This window comes from Patiria miniata, unplaced genomic scaffold (assembly GCF_015706575.1).
Source record: "Patiria miniata isolate m_02_andy unplaced genomic scaffold, ASM1570657v1 HiC_scaffold_19, whole genome shotgun sequence".
In the NCBI taxonomy this organism is placed as follows: domain Eukaryota; kingdom Metazoa; phylum Echinodermata; class Asteroidea; order Valvatida; family Asterinidae; genus Patiria; species Patiria miniata.
Genome location: NW_024037057.1, coordinates 16,268,970 through 16,287,002, shown reverse-complemented (window position 1 = coordinate 16,287,002; position 18,033 = coordinate 16,268,970). Strand labels below are relative to the sequence as shown.

At 40.8% G+C, this 18,033-nt stretch overlaps 1 protein-coding gene across 3 annotated transcripts in view; it reads left to right on the top strand.

The window, feature by feature from the left end:
• LOC119725919 (E3 ubiquitin-protein ligase RFWD3-like) overlaps positions 1 to 18,033 on the top strand; it is a 68,880-nt gene that overhangs the window by 1,549 nt on the left and 49,298 nt on the right. For all 3 annotated transcript variants that reach the window (XM_038197530.1, XM_038197531.1, XM_038197529.1), the window contains exons 2-3: positions 8,752 to 9,939; positions 10,186 to 10,274. In XM_038197530.1, the coding sequence (XP_038053458.1) occupies positions 9,064 to 9,939; positions 10,186 to 10,274 (965 nt within the window). In that variant the 5' untranslated portion in view covers positions 8,752 to 9,063. The remainder of the gene's footprint in view (positions 1 to 8,751; positions 9,940 to 10,185; positions 10,275 to 18,033) is intronic.

Genomic DNA, 18,033 nt, shown 5'->3' with positions numbered 1-18,033 from the left:
ACTCAGGGCTGGGTAACTCCAGCTACATTCCTATATAACTTAACTTAAGGTTAACAGACTCACCAAAAGAGCTGACTAAATGACACTCAAAAGTGACATTCTATTATTAATTTCTAATATTTCTTGTCATATATCTGAACAGTATGACACCTTCTTGAATGTCAGCAGGTTTAATTTTGTGGAAAAAGGCTTGCGGGGCTTTGATTTTAGAGGGAAATTAAGGGAGAAAGACGACGATGACGAACAGAAACTGACTCAAAAACCAAGATGGCAAACTGCAAAAAAGGGTAGGAAAGTCACATTTTCTTTGAAAGTGCTTTCAAAATTACAACTAACATGAATTTATCTGAAGAAAAAAGACTGCTTTAGCCTGCAAAAGTCACTTTGGTACTGGACAGTCATCTGCAAAAGTCAGTTTTGAACAGAACTGGTAAAAAATAGAGGTGTCCTAAAGATAAGGATTACCTCTGTGGTGACTAACAAGCCCCAAGATAGCAATTTCATGCCTACAGCAGTCCGGCTCTGGAATGCCCTTCCTGCAGACGTCATCACAGTTCCACCAGTGGACGTCTTCAGGGCACACATCTCTGCCAAGTAGCTCCAAGATTGGAGCTTTTTTTACTCGCACTTAAATTTTTCTTCTGCACAAGCTTCCCCCTGCTTCGCATGCACCTTAAACTTCACCTCAGCGTTAACATCCAGAAGTGGACTTTGCTGAGTACCCGCGTAGATGTAGATGTAGATGTCATCAAAGTCAATTTGATTTTGAGCAGTGAGAAAATACAAGCATTTTCTTAGAAAACACTTAGAATTTTTCAGTCCACTCTCATTTGTACACAGAGTGTTGAGTGAACTTCGTATATGGAAATCTTTCCATTTGTCAGACCTCCTAAGCTACGCGGTCCTTTTTCTACGCATTTAGGCCTAGGCCCTAGGCCTAGGCCTACCTAGTCACTAGTCATGCTAGTGAGTAGTACATGTATAGTCGGACTCCCTATTATCGCGGCATCCCTATTATCGCGGCATGGGAAATTTCTCTTTTTACAGTTTCAACATGTTCAAGTGGCGATTTTTATCCAGTTCACCAGTCATCAAGGATTTTCTACCGAGTTGTATAAAAAGGACGATTAAAAAATGTTGTGTCTTTCGGGACTTTTAACGATTTTAATAAATATTAACGTTTTCCAAAACTTGCAAAATTTTCCCTCACCGTGTCTGCTAAAAGGTACCGTTTATATTTTAACATAAATCTTTAATTGCGCTCTGTCAATGAAAGTTCCATTGTCTGGTTCCCATTCTTCAGCTGCAAATGTAAAATGAAGTCGAACGACGATATTTGCAGCGCGAAATTGTAACAACTTTTACGGGATCAAAATAAGCATCGCGCGTTAGCGAAAATAAAACGGCACACCGTGTAAAGTGAATGGCGCCCTCAATCGCCGATCAGTAGACTTGCCTCAGGGATTTGTGTTCTCCTTTCGGGGGAAGGGCAGGGTCTTAAGAAATCATCCTGCAGACATTTTGTCTTTAATCAACTTGAACGTTACAGGAAAAATATCAGACTTTATTCAGGGGGTGTTTTGGTCAAACATAAACTATGAACAAAAAAGTTGGGATCATTATAAAAACCACTTCCCGCATACCGCGATAATAGGGAGTCCACCTCCGTTCGCACACGCCGCGCATGTCTATTTTCACAGGCATCGTACACGGAATAAACCACACCACCCGTCAGATTTTTTTATATTAATTTAAAAAGGAAGAGTTATACTACACATAAGACAGGACAATTCTGGAAGGTTATTGGGCAATCTCTTTTCCGAACGAGAAACGTGATAAGTACCGCGATAATACGGCGTTCCATCCTACATGTAGGCCTACCTTCAATTTGAGTGTGTCAACGCGCACGCGTATGCAATCGTTTAATACCTGCGCAGATAATGGAGGGTCGAGGATACTGTAGGGCGGGCCGCCGGCCGTAGGCCGATTTTTCGGCGATGCAGGAACACGTCTACGGGCCCGGTTCCAGTAATATTTTATAAGGAGACAAAATCCACTTTTTAAATTATTTGACCTACCATGAGTACCAAACTAGTTGGCGATATTTAAAGGGAATATACATCATTTGCTTTTGCTGTAATTTTCAGAAATGGATGGAATTGGGGGGTTGGAAATATATAGCAAATATAGTTACACTGACTTTTTTTAGGTTTTGGGTTCGAAAATGCTATAAAAACCAAGAAAAACAATCATTTTCCTGTAGTCTGGTTCCCTGACTCCATATAAGAAGAAACGGAGCAGTTTACATACATTGGGGAATTGTAAGGTCAGGGAACCAGTCTAGCTGGCTTGTACCCGTTCATAGGTGTGTAATCGATTGCAAACAAGTGCGATGGTCAATTGGGGCCAGTATTTGAAAAAAAAGCCAGTGTTTTCCAACGCTGGTCGGCCGACCAGCGTTGGAAATTGATACAAAAATACCACTTTTCTTGAAAATGACAGTATACCAGGTGCCATGATTTTACAGGATGCTTTACACTGTCATTCACTAACAGTCCAGCAAGGTATTTCAAAATGATTTGGTAGTTTTAGTTTTTGATGTTTGCAAATGTTGTATTTTCCCTTTAAAGGTAGTCCATCATTTGTTATTTGTGCATTTTGTTCGTTTGAAGCAACAAAAGTCAAAAGTGCTGAAAATTTAAAGAAGGGTGCTGAACAACTAACCTGATGAATTTTCAGCCCAGCTTCAGCTGTATATTTTGAGAAAAACAACATTCTAGGATCTCGATTTCAAATTAAAAGTTGCTGAATCATGTTTTGAATTGGGCCTGAATTCAGCGTCCGAGACACATTCTCACTGAGCAGATTGCAGCTACGCGATGTCGCGCACCGATCCGACGAATTATAGCAACTGCGCGAGCGTGTGCATTGTGTCAACACTTGCGCGCGCTTTGCCGAATAAAAAAACCCAACTACTAACGGAAATTTCCAACGGTCATGACAGTGCTTCTTAAGACGCACCGTTGGAAAGGCCTTCATTCTTTGACTTCTTCAAAATAACAGCTTGCCAGAAAGAATAATTTCACAGGGAGTTTAGTCCCCTTACTTTCTTTCAACCAAGTATGTTTTTCAACAATAATTACGCCAGTTACTTTTGGGATAGTCCAAGTAACTTGGACATGCCTTTGTAACATTTGGACATGGTCTGGCGATAATTAAAGGGAATATACATCATTTGCTTTTGCTGTAATTTTCAGAAATGGATGGAATTGGGGGGTTGGAAACATATAGCAAATATAGTTACACTGACTTTTTTGAGGTTTTGGGTTCGAAAATGCTATAAAAACCAAGAAAAACAATCATTTTCCTGTAGTCTGGTTCCCTGACTCCATTTAAGAAGAAACAGAGCAGTTTACATACATTGGGGAATTGTAAGGTCAGGGAACGAGTCTAGCTGGCTTGTACCCGTTCATAGGTGTGTAATCGATTGCAAACAAGTGCGATGGTCAACTGGGGCCAGTATTTGAAAAAAAGCCAGTTTTTTCCAACGCTGGTCGGCCGATCAGCGTTGGAAATTGATACAAAAATACCACTTTTCTTGAAAATGACGGTATACCAGGTGCCATGATTTTACAGGATGCTTTACACTGTCATTCACTAACAGTCCAGCAAGGTATTTCAAAATGATTTGGTAGTTTTTTTTTTTGATGTTTGCAAATGTTGTATTTTCCCTTTAACCCTTACCCTACTAGACCCTCCAACGCATGCCAATATGTGCCTCAAGAAAATCTCCTATGTTTTTTGCATGGCCCTCCAATATCTGCCATGTCATTTCAAGGGTAACTGGACAGGCACTCCAATACATGCCACAGAGAACAATGAGAGTCCTCTGATAACAAAGTGAGTGCCCCCAGCTGGTCAGTATCAGGCACCCTCCAGGGCCTCCAACTCCTGCCAATTGGAGCCTTCACAGTCAAGATAGTTTATCCTCCAATAAACTGCAGCTGGAGGGCATTGGCATAACCAACTGACATGCAGTAAACTACCCTCAGAGAGTAAGGGTTAATAGGGTCCAAGCTAATCCGTATATATGCCGAGCAACACAATTTTGTCCTTGACCCAAAAACCCAACATTGCCCAACAAAAACATTAGATTTCACCCTCAAAACGGCCTCCAAATTACTAGATACGCTACCTGAGGGACAAGTAGACATCGATAATTCAGATGGTAGGCCTAGTACTGAAGTTTACTTACGATCCAGATGAAAAGTGAAATTTCCCGTTCAATTCCGAGAGCTCCCCTTGCGATTGTGCACACGTTCAATTTCCGACTTGTGTTAATGTTTGAACGACACGATGTGGTCTTCATGCCCAGGGTTCACTCGATGGTCCCTGTATTCTGAGTGCGATTCCGTTACCGAGCGCGCGCGATGCATTGATTATGATAATGAGTAGACTGGATCACGTTTGTAAACACAAGTGCATTTCGAACGATAATAGGGAGTCGGGAACTAGCTTGAACTGGTTTCCGTCCATTAAATCTGCCCTAGTTCCCGACTCCCTATTATCGTTTAAAATGTACTGGTGTTTACAAACGTGATCCAGTCTACTCATTATCATAATCGATGCATCGCGCGCTCGGTAACGGAATCGCACTCGGAATACGGGGACCATCAAGTAACGTGAACGCTGGGCATGAAGACCACATCTCAATTCGATATTCAAACACGAATCGGAAATTTATTATTATTATTATTATTAATCATTTCTGATAATGAAACCAAGGATTCCTCAAAAGCGCCCTAGGCACTGTAGCTCGCAAGCCTGAAGAAACCTGTGGAGAGAAGACAATGAGAAGAATTTACAGTTTTAGAGGTGGGAGGAAAAGCCCAGAAGAATATTCTGGGGAAAACCCACGGAATCAGGCAGGGACTGAAAACCCAATCCACGTATTGGCCCAGGCGGGACTCGAACCCGGGTCGCAGCGGTGGAAGGCGAGGAAAGTACCCCTACGCCAACCTGACTCCCCTAACGTGTTCACGATCGCGAGGGGAGCTCTCGGAATTGAACGGGAAATTTAACTTTTCATCAGGATCGTAAGTAAACTTCAGTACAACCATCCTAATTATCGATGTCTACTTGTCCCTCAGGTAGCGTATCTAGTAATTTGGAGGCCGTTTTGAGGGTGAAATCTAATGTTTTTGTTGGGCAATGTTGGGTTTTTGGGTCAATGACAATTTCTTGTGTTGCTCAGCATATACGGATTAGCTTGGACCCTACTATCGCCAGACCATGTCCGAGTGTTAAAAAGGCGATAAGTTGGGTCCAAGTTACTAGGACTACTTTTGGGATAGCTGCAAATGATGGACTCTGGCTTTAAGAACATGCATGTTTTTCATAGATAAAGGGCAGGGTTTTAAATTCTTGAGGGAAATTTGGGGGTAAAATGACGTCGATGACAATGACAAAACGCAACACGAAAATTAATGATATAGTCCATCATTTGTAATTTGTGCATTTTGTTCGTTTGAAGCAACAAAAGTGGTTCAAAATCTAATAGAGGATACTGAACAACTAACCTGATGAAGTTTCAGCTCAGCTTCAGCTGTATATTTCGAGAAAAACAGCATTCTATGATCTCAATTTCAAATCAAAAAGTTGCTGAATCATGTTTTGAATTGCAGCTGTACGTGATGTTGCAAGTGCGTGTGCGTTGTGCCAATGCTTGCGCGCGCTTCGCCGAATAACAAAACGAACTACTAATTTAAATTCCCTACGGTGCGTCTTAAGATGCACTGTTGGAAATGCCTTCTTTCGTTGATTACTTCAAAATGACAGCTTGCCAGAAAGAATTATTTCACAGGGAGTTTAGTCCACTTACTATCTTTCAACCAAGTATGTTTTTCAACAATAATTACGCCAGTTACTTTTCGGATGGGTGCAAATGATGGACTATAGCTTTAAAGATGGTGATTACCACGTGATCAGTGATTAACCGTGAATGCGATAACATTCACACGGCACCAATCGTAAACCGCGTAGGAAAATTGTAATTTCTACCCCAAGAAACTGTTTAAAAATTACCAAAATAAAATGTCCAGTTCCTATAAGGGAACAAGATCCACTTTTAAATTATTTGACCTACCAAACTAGTTGGCGACATTAAGAATGTGTATGTCATAGATAAAGGGCAGGGTTTTAAATTTTTGAGGGAAATTTGGGAGTAAAATTACGATGACAACGACAAAACGCGACACAAAATTAAAGATGGCGATCACTGCGCAATGTACCATCAGCGCGCAAGGCACGCTGAAAAAGCTGAATTTCTACCCCAAGAAACTGTTCAAAAATTACAAAAAAGTGTCATTATATCATGTGTATATTGAGAGAAGTCTGCTTTAGGTTGAAAAGGTCATTTTTTAGTAATAAAAAACACCCTTGACACTAATTATATCGAAACTAAACAGGGGAAGTACACAATCGCCGATTTTTCTGACCGTTTGCCAACTCGACTCGGAATGCTGGATCCGTAAACATACAGTGGCACTGGCAATGCGAGCAAAATCGACGGGTGCTCCCTACCCTATCATGCCTATCATCGATCATGGCGCACTTGAACAAATCTCGGAAAATCTCCCCAAGTGAGCATTTAAGAATTTCTGTAAAGTAGACAAATTCTGATCATCATTTTCTCCACTAGGCCTTTGTCCCTTAGGCCTAGGCCAGTGTATACCGGCCAAGCACATATTTCATATGATCCCCATTCATAAATAGGCCTACCTTTTCTTTTAAAAAAACTAAAAAATTTCTGTCCAAAAATCAAAACAAGTCAAAGATTATGAATTTCCAACGATTTTGTTCAACAAGTATAGGGTAAAAGGGGGAGTATTTGACCACTTAAGGAAAACTGGCACTGCCTAGAGTAAATTAGTGAGTGAAATCTTAAACCATAATCACTCATTACTAAAGACTCGATGTCATTTATTTTTGATCCGCGACATATAACCATGTATAATTTTGTCCTACAGGTTAATCACTTACTTGTTAGGCTTTCTGTGAATTCATGCGATATGATCATGAAATGATCATTTGCTTGCAATGTTTGCAGCATAGCAATCAACTCAAGTCAGACTCAAGGTTTTTGCTCAGTAACTATCGGTCGGCCGCACTTACTGGAAAACAGATTGTGAAGGGGGAGAATAAGGTGTTTCACGGTAATATGCACAATCTTGCCGACGGGGCAATTTTACATGCGTTGCTGTGTACGCATCGTCAATAGAAAACTTTGGCGCTTCCAAGTCATCATGCGGTCATTCCAAAATGCGCCCGCGTCTAGCAATGCGTTTTCTTTTTGCCCCGTGAAGAAGATGGCACCTATTACTGTGAAACACCTTATTTGACCAGATAAGGAAAACTGGCACTGCCTAGAGTACTCAGATGAGAGCGTGAAATCTCAACCATAATCACTCATCATGACATGATCATGTACTTGCTATGTTTGCAGCATAGCATCAGCCCTAGTCAGACTCAAGGTTTTATGATTAATAGCAAGTGGTCGGATTCTCCCTACGGTCGAAAATACCCCCTCTTACCCTACTTCATGTTTTTCGGGACATATCATGGTATGTCAAGTCTCGGGAGTAGTGGTAAACAACTCCTTATTTGACGCGCGCGTACTGTGTGAGTGGCACAGAACGCAGCTGTGCCGGTGTGTTGTAAAATTCTAACGCACTAATACAGAGATGCCAACATACACGATTTGGGCGTAGCATGTACGAATTTGAGCCGTGAATACGACTCTACGCTTATACTTCATTGAAATACGATTTTTATAAATATAATTGACAAATTGTATTTATGTAATTGTTACATCTACAAGTGAACAGTTTATGAAGTATTACATGTTAATGGATATAGAAATGATAAATGAAATAAAATATAAATAAAAACCTTTTATTTAATTAAAAGAAGATTATGAAGACCGCCGTCAAAAGCATTGCGATCGTGGAGGTGTTTCTTACACCACGTTCGAGCGGCGAGCCGCGACTGACTATTTGACAACCACTAGTCGATTTTCCATGGTAACCCATGCACGAAATACATATTGGGTACCAGGCAAAATCGACCAGTGGTTGACAAATAGTCGCCACGCGCTGCGAATTCGCACATGTACATGTATGTACACATCCGCGTTAGACTCGATTGCCAGAAACCAGCCTCACTCTAGACTTGATTTCAAGTCTGAGATCGCGGTTGCGCCGCGCAATATTTTGAAAAAGTTAACTTAATACAGTACCACTGTGCTATCATTCAATATTCGCTCCATAAGCCAAAAGAGGGCGCTATTTACGATATGGTTATGGAGAAAAACCCAAGAAAAATGTACATGTAGCAAGATTCATCAGGGAAAAAGTCTCGAGGTCACACTGCCACATACAGCAGGATACAACTGTGGCATTGCTCAATGGGACTTAGCTCTCATTGTTTCAGCGCTGGCCATTCACGCACTGGTGTTGTTAGCTGAATGCATCAAAGTGCACCAGTTCTTTTCCACCGGATGCACTGTGTTGCGTCTGGCAGGACTAGGGTTAAAAAAGGTTCTTTACCAAGCCAAGAATATGTCTGTATACTCTGAATACTATGCGTAGAGTCTACAGGTTGCATGTACAGTATGTTGTGTGGTCCAGCCATGCATGCAGGCAACTTGCGTATATTATATGATTAACACATCATTTTCTCTTTCTATTTTAGGCTCCCCAGATGTATATGAGGAGTGAATACACTAACTGTGAATGTGACAATGGTATACACTGGACAGTAACCTTTAAACTGTCATCGTGAACGGTGTTGCAGCAGTGAGACCACAGATACCTACCTGTACATGTATCATGAAAAGCTTTGTCGTCTTGATTGATTAAACAGTTGCATTGTCAAGAATACAAAACCTTCCAGCCAATCGGCTAGTGTGTACCAACTAATGTATCTACTCCAAGATACACACATATAGTCAGGACACCTAACCATTTAGTGTTAAAGCCAGACACAGTATCTGAGGCTATCCATATGGAGCCCCGCACAACCCATCCAGCATCTCAGGAGGATGAAGAGGCCTCAGATGTGATCCATGCTCCTCACCACCGCCGTCGTATGGTTCTAGACTCACTTGATGAGGAGGAAGAAGCTCGACATCCAATAACGATAGATCTGACTAACTTGTTGCCTGGACAAGCAAGTGCATCAATTGTCATGACAGGCCAGCTGGAACCACGGGTAGATCATCAAAGGAGAAGAGTAATTGTTCCGCCAGAGTATGACGAAGACACAGAGAGTGACAATGATAGTGACACAGTTGTCATTGAAGAGAGTGACACAGACGATGAGCCTATGGAAGTTCATGCTGTCGATGGTGTATCTGCGATCTTTGCACCTGAAGCCTCGCAGCCTACTCCTGCACTTGCTGCAGCTCAAATACAAGCCACCCATATCATCGAACCAGTAAATGCAGTACCAGATCTTGTGACTTCTGAAAGTGCTCCTACACAAACACTCGAAAGGTCTGCCCCTGTGCCACATACAGAACACACATCTGTTTCTGCAAGTGGGTCTGCACCCACAGTTGGGCCTGTACAGATGGCACCTGCAGCTGGAACTGCACATGTGGCAACTGTAGCTGGCTCTGCACCGATGGCACATACAGCTGGATCTGTGCAGATGACACCTGCAGCTGGGTCTGCACAGGTGGTGCCTGCAGCTAGCTCTGCACATGTGGAATCTGCACACGTGGCACCTGCAGCTGGACCTACACAGGTGGCAAATGAATCACGGGCATCATTGTCCAGTGCAGCCCCCACACATGATTGTGCGATTGACTTCAAATCACCAAAGAAAACCACTCCAGCCTCAAAAAGTGCTGCAGCTGTTGAAAGTGATGAAGATTCAGTGAGTTTGTAAAATTTTTAATGATGTTCTTGTAAGCTATGCATGAATCCGCTTTGGTCTGCAGTAAACTTGGTCTTACATGCACAGCAATCCTTTAAGCACATTTTCATAAATTTGTCATCCACAACTTGAGAAAAGACATGCTAGAGTTGGCTGCAGCAACGCAGTTTTTAGATTGCTCTCATTTATGATTAACATTTGATTAATTTACACATGTGCTGAATTTCGCAACTGTTTATCCCACAGCAATCATGTATCATTTGTTATGAGCCGTGGACCAACTATGGTGAACATCGGCTTGCTTCTTTGAAGTGTGGACATTTGTTTGGTCATTGGTGAGTACATCATTTCAAATGCCTAGTCAATAGAAACTGAAGCCATGCTTTCCACTAGACTTGTTGGTGGGGTTTTACTGAGGTGATGGTAAAATTCCAATGGTGAAGTCTTACTAGTGTTGGCATCGGACTTTACACTCACAAAAAAAACAGGCATTTGGATCAGCCATACTACCGTATCCTTGTTTATCGTAACATACATGTATGTAAGACATTATGGAACATTGTTCACAAATATGAAATACCTGGTCGGTTTTACTGAGCAAAGTTGGCTGGTAAAAGTAACCTGTGAGAGAGTAACCTACCCCATGAGAAGTAACCAAGGGACACTTTCCCAAGCTGTTCGCACTGGACTTATTTATTGGTTTCATAAAAAAAGTCCAATGCAAGCACTGCTTAAGGGTATCCAGCAGACTTGTATTTGTATTACCAAACATCGAGTCCGAGTCACCTCTCCCAAATCCGAGTACTAGCCCCGAGTCATACAGGTCGAGTCCGAGTCACAAAGGTCGAGTCACGAGTCACAAAGGTTGAGTCCAAATCACGAGTCCAAATCACGAGTCACATTTAATATATATTTAGGGCCAATGTTTTTCCGTTTCAGAAAAGTGCAAATTCCGTTTTCAAGAATCCTAAATTCCGTTTCAGGCTGAAAAATTCCGTTTCACATTTATTCAATACATAAAAAGGCATTTAAACATTTACCATGTACACAGAAAATAATTCCAAGACAATAATGAAATAGTCGTTTGGCTGGAACGCGGGAAAATTGCCCCCCCCCCCCAATAATTGCTATTTTATCAACTGCTGATCAATGTACAGACGTAGTATTTAACTTCACCACAGTGAAGATGTGTACTGCACCGCCACCACCACACACGTAAGAAACATGCAGTAGCCGTATACGCCAATCCCATGACGTCACACACATCAGCTGGCCGAAGCGAAATTCATGTCCGCCATTTTGTTTTCGCCCTAACGTTAGCGACAAAATAGGATAGTTTGCAGTAGATTTTTAGACCTAAGCACACCGTGCATTTGAATAGAGCCAAAGTTAGATGTTATACGAATGGTTGATTGATTGATCGGAGAAAAATAAACCTGCCGATGGAGCAAAAGAGACCCGCGAGAGCGTACCGTGAGTGTGATGATTTTCACCCGTGCACGGCCGTGCGCAGACCGACACCTTCGGTGTACATCGGGTCTGTCACTCCCATGACTACGCCTACTACGGTAATGATCTCACAACAAATATTGCTCTGGTCTTGAACGTTTTTTCATCCACAAAAATCGTGATATAGGGTAAACTGGGGTAAAAACGCCCGATTTTTAAGTTTTTGTTAAATATCTCAGTACTACTTGGAGACACCAGGAAATAAATGTGTGGTTTTATGCAATACATGTCTCCTCTATCAGGTGCAAATATAATATCATGGTCATAATATTGATAGGGGGAAATTTTCCCCCCTTTTCGGGAGGAAGTTTGGCGGGCGTTTTTACCCGGGCCTCGGGGTAAAAACGCCCGCCCACATTTATAAAAAAAAAATGGCTATACCACAGGCTTCCCTGTAGTATAGTCATATTTTTCTAATTAATTTAATATTGAGGGATACTTCATCAAATACAAATAACTTTTCAAACACAACTGGTTAATTATATCTACAAACTTGATCATTTGAAACAGGTATTTTTATGTGGAAGGAAGCGGAACATTAGCGTACATAATTCGCCCATAACAAACTTGTATTGAAAAATCTATTTCAATCTTGTTTAGCCAAATCATAGTTCCACGTTATTAGGCATGTATGTATGTTTCTAGCCTTCTGCTGATAACCTAAGGCTTTATCAAAGGAGAACTACGGTACTAGGATACGCACATTTCTGTAACAACGAGACAGAGTTCTTAGAGAAAAGAAATGTGTTCGTGGACATGATGGAGAAACTTCTACTCTGTAACCAACTGATCATAAAAGACGTACAATTTGAAATCTGTGAGCAATACATCATGAATGAAACACGACCAAAAGAACCACCTCTAGTCTTCAAGATCACCTACACACCACTCATCAAAACCCAGCGGCTAACAAAAGTATTGCTGAAAGACTGGCATTTAATTCCAGAACACCTGAAATCATGCAATCCATTTCCCAGCGAACCAATTACTGCCTATATAAGGCCAAAAATCTTGAAGGTGTACTTGTCAAATCAAGATTTATCAATAACCAGGAATTGGACTCATTACAAGGTTCACAAAAATGTTATTAGATGCACTTATGTGTATCTATGCACTCTAACATTTGACACGACTAATTTAGCCGAATATAAAATACTGGTTTTGGCGTACTACTGATGAAGCTCTGCTATTAGAGCATGAGAGCAGAAACCAGTCTAGTTGGGTCTTAGAACCATTTCTAGTCATTTTTACTTATTAAAAGTACACTGAAATCACCATAGAGGTGTTATTATTTTTTTCTTGAGAAAATGCCATGAGCTCATGATTTCTCGGGCATTCCCTAACAAATGCTAGTCTGAGTACGTTATCCACGGAGCCCAGACTCCTGTCTAACGTCTGATATATCAAAGCGTGCAGATTTATGCGATCTCACGCCTCAGCCAATTGGAGTCGACTTTACTAAACGTCATTGCATTCCCAAATCAGGACTACCGGTAAAAGTTTGATTGGTCAATTCGAATGCAGTGTTTTGTAATGCAACAACAGCCAGGCGCGTTATCGCGTAACATGATAACAGAGTGCGTGACGCAGGGCTTTTTAATCCATTGTCTATGACGTGCAATGGGTGAATGAAGGAAAACCCAATATAGAAAGCGCCCAATGATTGGTCAAAATCTAGGAGGTCAAGAGGCGGGGTCTTGCCTAATTAATCAGCGAATCTGCTCACATATCATAGACCCATGGCATTTGCCATGGGTCTATTACATAGACTAAACAAATGCCAGATTCCTTGCCACTATACGTAACGTCAGTTAGTTATACGGCCTACATGTACATTGTACCTCCCAACTTCACACAATACACTGTTTAATATTTATGTGGTAGGACTCTAATAGCTAATACTTACTCATACAACAAACATAATGCTGTAGAAAGTTCTAACAGCGAGGTTTTTGAAGATAAATGAGGCTTCATTAGAGTTTGAGGTCAAGGAAAGTACTGGGCGTTTTTACCCCGAGACCCCTGATTTTGCCCGGGGTAAAAACGCCCACTCAAATAAACATTATTAAGCAAATATTAAAATAGATTTTAATATTTTAATCATTTATAATTATGTAATTAACCCTTCTTAATATATATCAACTAAAGAATAATACAAATATAAAATACTTTTTTTTATAAAATAATTTTAAGCGATATAGGCTAAACCTTCGACGGCCATTTTTTCAAACTTTTTTTTAAATATTTTTTTCAACAGCACCTATGTACCCTTCAGATATGTTAATGAATTTAATTCTTGTTATTATTAGTTTTTATCTACAGTGTACTTATTAAAAATATATTCCATTGAACAATTCATCTTGTCATTTTTTACTAGCAGTGGAAACAAGTCAAGTGGGCGTTTTTACCCCAGTTTACCCTAAACACCGCTCCTTTGTTATATGACTCGTCTGTTCAATCAATCATCAATAATTTGTTGTGGACTCAATAAATTTAACGAAATTATGATTTTTTCATCAATAAAATTGCAGAAGTTATTTTCTTCAGATTCAAATTCCGTTTTCCGTTTCGAGGAACAGATTCCGTGAATTCCGTCCGTTTTCCGCGATCGCGGAAAACCATTGGCCCTATATATTGGAAACACATTTTGAGGTACTGCTAAAACATCACAGTGTAAATGTTTCCATTTTTCACAGCTTTTCTATAATTTAACACTAACGTACCTGAATCCATCAAAATCCACCCCCCTGATTTGGGGGATTTCGGCGGATTCAGGATACCTCCATATTGAACAAACTGGGGGATTTTGATGGATTCAGGATTGGAAGCCTAGCGGAACTGGCGGATTTTGATGGATTCAGGATACCTCTATTTTGAGCTGTTGGGGGACTTTGATGGATTCAGGATCTCAACAGTTTAACTCTTTTGCAATGTTTGTGGTCAAGTAATACTGCTTGCACTAGCCCTGCCAAGTCTGTCAGTGTCACCTACTGTACAAACATGTACATACATGTACATGTAGGCCTACTGGGTGGATGGGAGCTTGTGACTGGGGCTATAGGCCTCAGCATATACACAATGGATTATGTAAATAACCTATCCTGGCAATGCAGTGCTGGGGTCGCCATGCATTGGTGTATTTTTATGGATCCTATGCAACAACACACATCACAATTTTCATGCGAGCATGGTATCCTGAATCCGTCAAAATCCACCAGAAATTTAGGTGATGGATTTTGAAGACTCTATGAAAAAACATGTATTTTTTTTTATGCCACCAAGGTATCCTGAATCCGCCAGAATAATCCATCGAGACTTTTGCTGGTGGACTTTGGCGGATTCAGGATACCTCCAGTATCCACACTGGGGGATTCTGATGGACTCGGGATACCAACATTTTTTTGTGACAAAATTGGGGGATTTCGGCGGATTCAGGATACTTTCTAGTAAAAGAGCCCCAGGAGTTAGAGTTAATGAACTAGAAATGTACACATGTACATTGTTGATGTCCCCTAACGTGGCATGGCCCCTAGAGCTGACGATACTGATTTTTTTGTAGTCGATATTTTTTTTCCACAATATCGGCGATATGGCGATAACATGATCAAAATGTCCGAGATTGAAATAGCTTTCTTCACAATACTCCAAATATAAACGCACAGACGGTAAGCCTGTTCGATATCCATTTATTTTTAAATTGGCATATCGTGAAAAAAATATCGGATATAGCGATATTATCCTGATGACGTCATTTTTTTTATTCATGGATCAATGGAATAACAAAAAAAAACCACACGACCGTAGTCACGATCCACTGCCGCGAAAAAAACCCCAAAATGTCCTTAACAAAATCGTCAATTTTATTTGACTACAGTCTCATTTACTTTGCCGATTTAGGTAGGAAACCAATTCCACATTCAAATATCGAAAATAATTACCTTGAAATGTTGGATAAAAATGTGCAAATTGAAATCCTATCTCGAGGAAAGAACGACTAGCACGCAATGTACGCCGCATTGATCCCCACGTGCACTCATAGTACAGCCCTCACCATTTGCGGTCAAGGGTGTGCATCATTGAAACCATTTACCAGTATTTCCACCTTTTCAGAATTAAAAATAATGTTTTTTTAATGGAGTCCGAAATATTTCCTGGTTCAGAAAAAGTTCTTCATCGTTACAAACTAACAAAATATTTTTTTTCTAACGCTTTTTTTCGAAAAACGATGTTAACTCCAAAATGAGGGTGAAGCACCCCTTTACAAAAATTAATTGATTAATCCAATTTCTTGTGATGAATTTTCTGTTCTGTGAACGAAATAAAAGGCACAATTGAACAGTTGGTTTTCGACGTTTTTTGTTGCTGAAAATATGAACAAATTTCACAAGTTTGGCACAGTTTTAGCACTAAGCAAGTGTAAGTGCCCAGGCACAACCACGGAAGAGACGGAACGAGTCAGGAAAATACGTGCAGGAAAATTTGATCTAGTTCACCGGCGCGGAGTCGGCCCAGCGGCGAATTTTTTTTCTCCCAAACAACATCCGCAATACGCTATGGCGTTTTGGACTAGACTTTTCTAAAAACATGAGAAGAAAATCAAAAATATGAATATATAAATTCGGACTTTCTTTCCCTTAAAAAAAATCCTCCCAAGCCTCGGGTTAGAAAAAAAAAATATGCATGTGCAATACCGTGAATCGAACCCGCAACCTCGCGGTGTAAAACACAAATTTTTCTTGACTAAGCTGTCGCACTGCTCGCCACAATATGGGAAACTTATATATAGTGCGTACGTGTCATAAAAGTATCGTAGAGGGCGCTTAACGTATGCGGATGTCGTTTGGGCTGGAAAAAGAAAATTTGCGGCCCCGCCGTGGTCTCCTCTGGCCGCGCACCGAAACGAAACATTCACTTCTCAACGTCATAATCTACAAAGTACAATTCAAGTATTTGCGGTGTTTTGTCTGTACAACTTCACATTTCCGTAAAACAAAACAGGCACCGTATTTTATTTGCAAAATGTCAGAGACTTTGTTTCCCTTCGGTTAACCTAGATGCACGTGATTACGATTTCGGCACTTGGTATGTGGGGCAAAATTGAGAACAATCGGTTAAAAAGATGGTCTGGATTGTGTTGTTTGTACTGCCACTTTGAAGACGCAAAATTCAATACACGTGATGTTAGTCAGTTGGTTCCGCCCCTGAATAGGTAAGACCTCGCGGTACAATGCGGTAACAGTGAATTTGATGTTTGCGGTTTTTCATGGGAGCGCTTTAGCGACAGTTTTACAACTCAAGGGGTTGACTACAGTCGACTCCCGTTATAACGAGCTCGGTCATAACGATAACCCGGATGTAACGAGCACATTCTCCCAGTCCCGATCAATTTGTGTACATTACTATGGGGAAATATTTGGTTATTACGTGCACGGACATAACGAGACTTCGGCTATTACGACGATTTTGGCTGACCCAATGCGAGGAAAAGCATTGTTCTCAACCCATTTACAACGACATCTTTTCAAAACTACGGGCATTGCAGCTTGTCAACGACAGACCTTTTGTCCCGAAACGGGTATCATGCTCCCGTCTTCCAATTCAAGCAACACACTTAAGCTTCACCCATCAATGTACCTTTGTAAAGACTTCAACCCAACGTTATTTCATCTCGCCGATCTAAATAAATTCAATGGGACTGTGATAATCGGCACAGTGGACCGCTGGTCTAGTCGCTAATCCCCCGCTGCGGTTTCCCTTAGCGTGACCAGGTTTGAAGTTTGCTTACGACTGCGGTACCACGTTTCTATATTATTACAAACTAACAATAGGGGGCGCTCAGGAGTTAAGTGTTAACATTGTAAGGAATAGCCTTTAGTACTACCGCCCGAACATCGGGTGCGTAATTGCTCCCTATTGTTGGCTTGTGGCTATAAAAAAAAAAACGTAGTAAAGAACACAGCATCACAAAACAAACGGCTCTTTTCAGAGCCACCACAACTTCCAAAAAGAGATAATTCAGTCTGTCTTCAAAAAATAAAGTTTATAACATACCGTGGTTCCCACCCCCAAAAAAGGTTAATCTGAAGAATAAAAAAATAAAAATCTTAAACAAACTTAAGAACCCCTCCGGCCCCGCCGAAAAAACAATCCCAATGAAAACAGGTTTCCAAGATCTTCAAACGCCCCACCACATATACATTGTACAAATTTTAATCCAAAATTATGACTTTTGTTTATTTATTATTATTAACTTAAAAGAATCCCTCCCGACAAACAATAATCACCAATTGCTGCGAAATTACACATCATGAGACACTTAAACCCGGAAGTAATATTAGCGCCCTCTCTTGCCCGATTCCAGCAAATGCAAAACGAAAGCAAAATGTTACTTGGCACGAATGTGCGCTGTAGTTAACTGAAATAATTACAATTTCAAAGAATCCCCTCAGAAACAATAATACCCAACTGTTCCAAAAAAGTCAACAACAAAAAGTCAACAACCAAAAGGCATCTAAGGATCAGGAGTCATTAAAACCCGGAAGTAATGCATGTATTGGCGCCCTCTCTTGCCCGATTCCAGCAAAT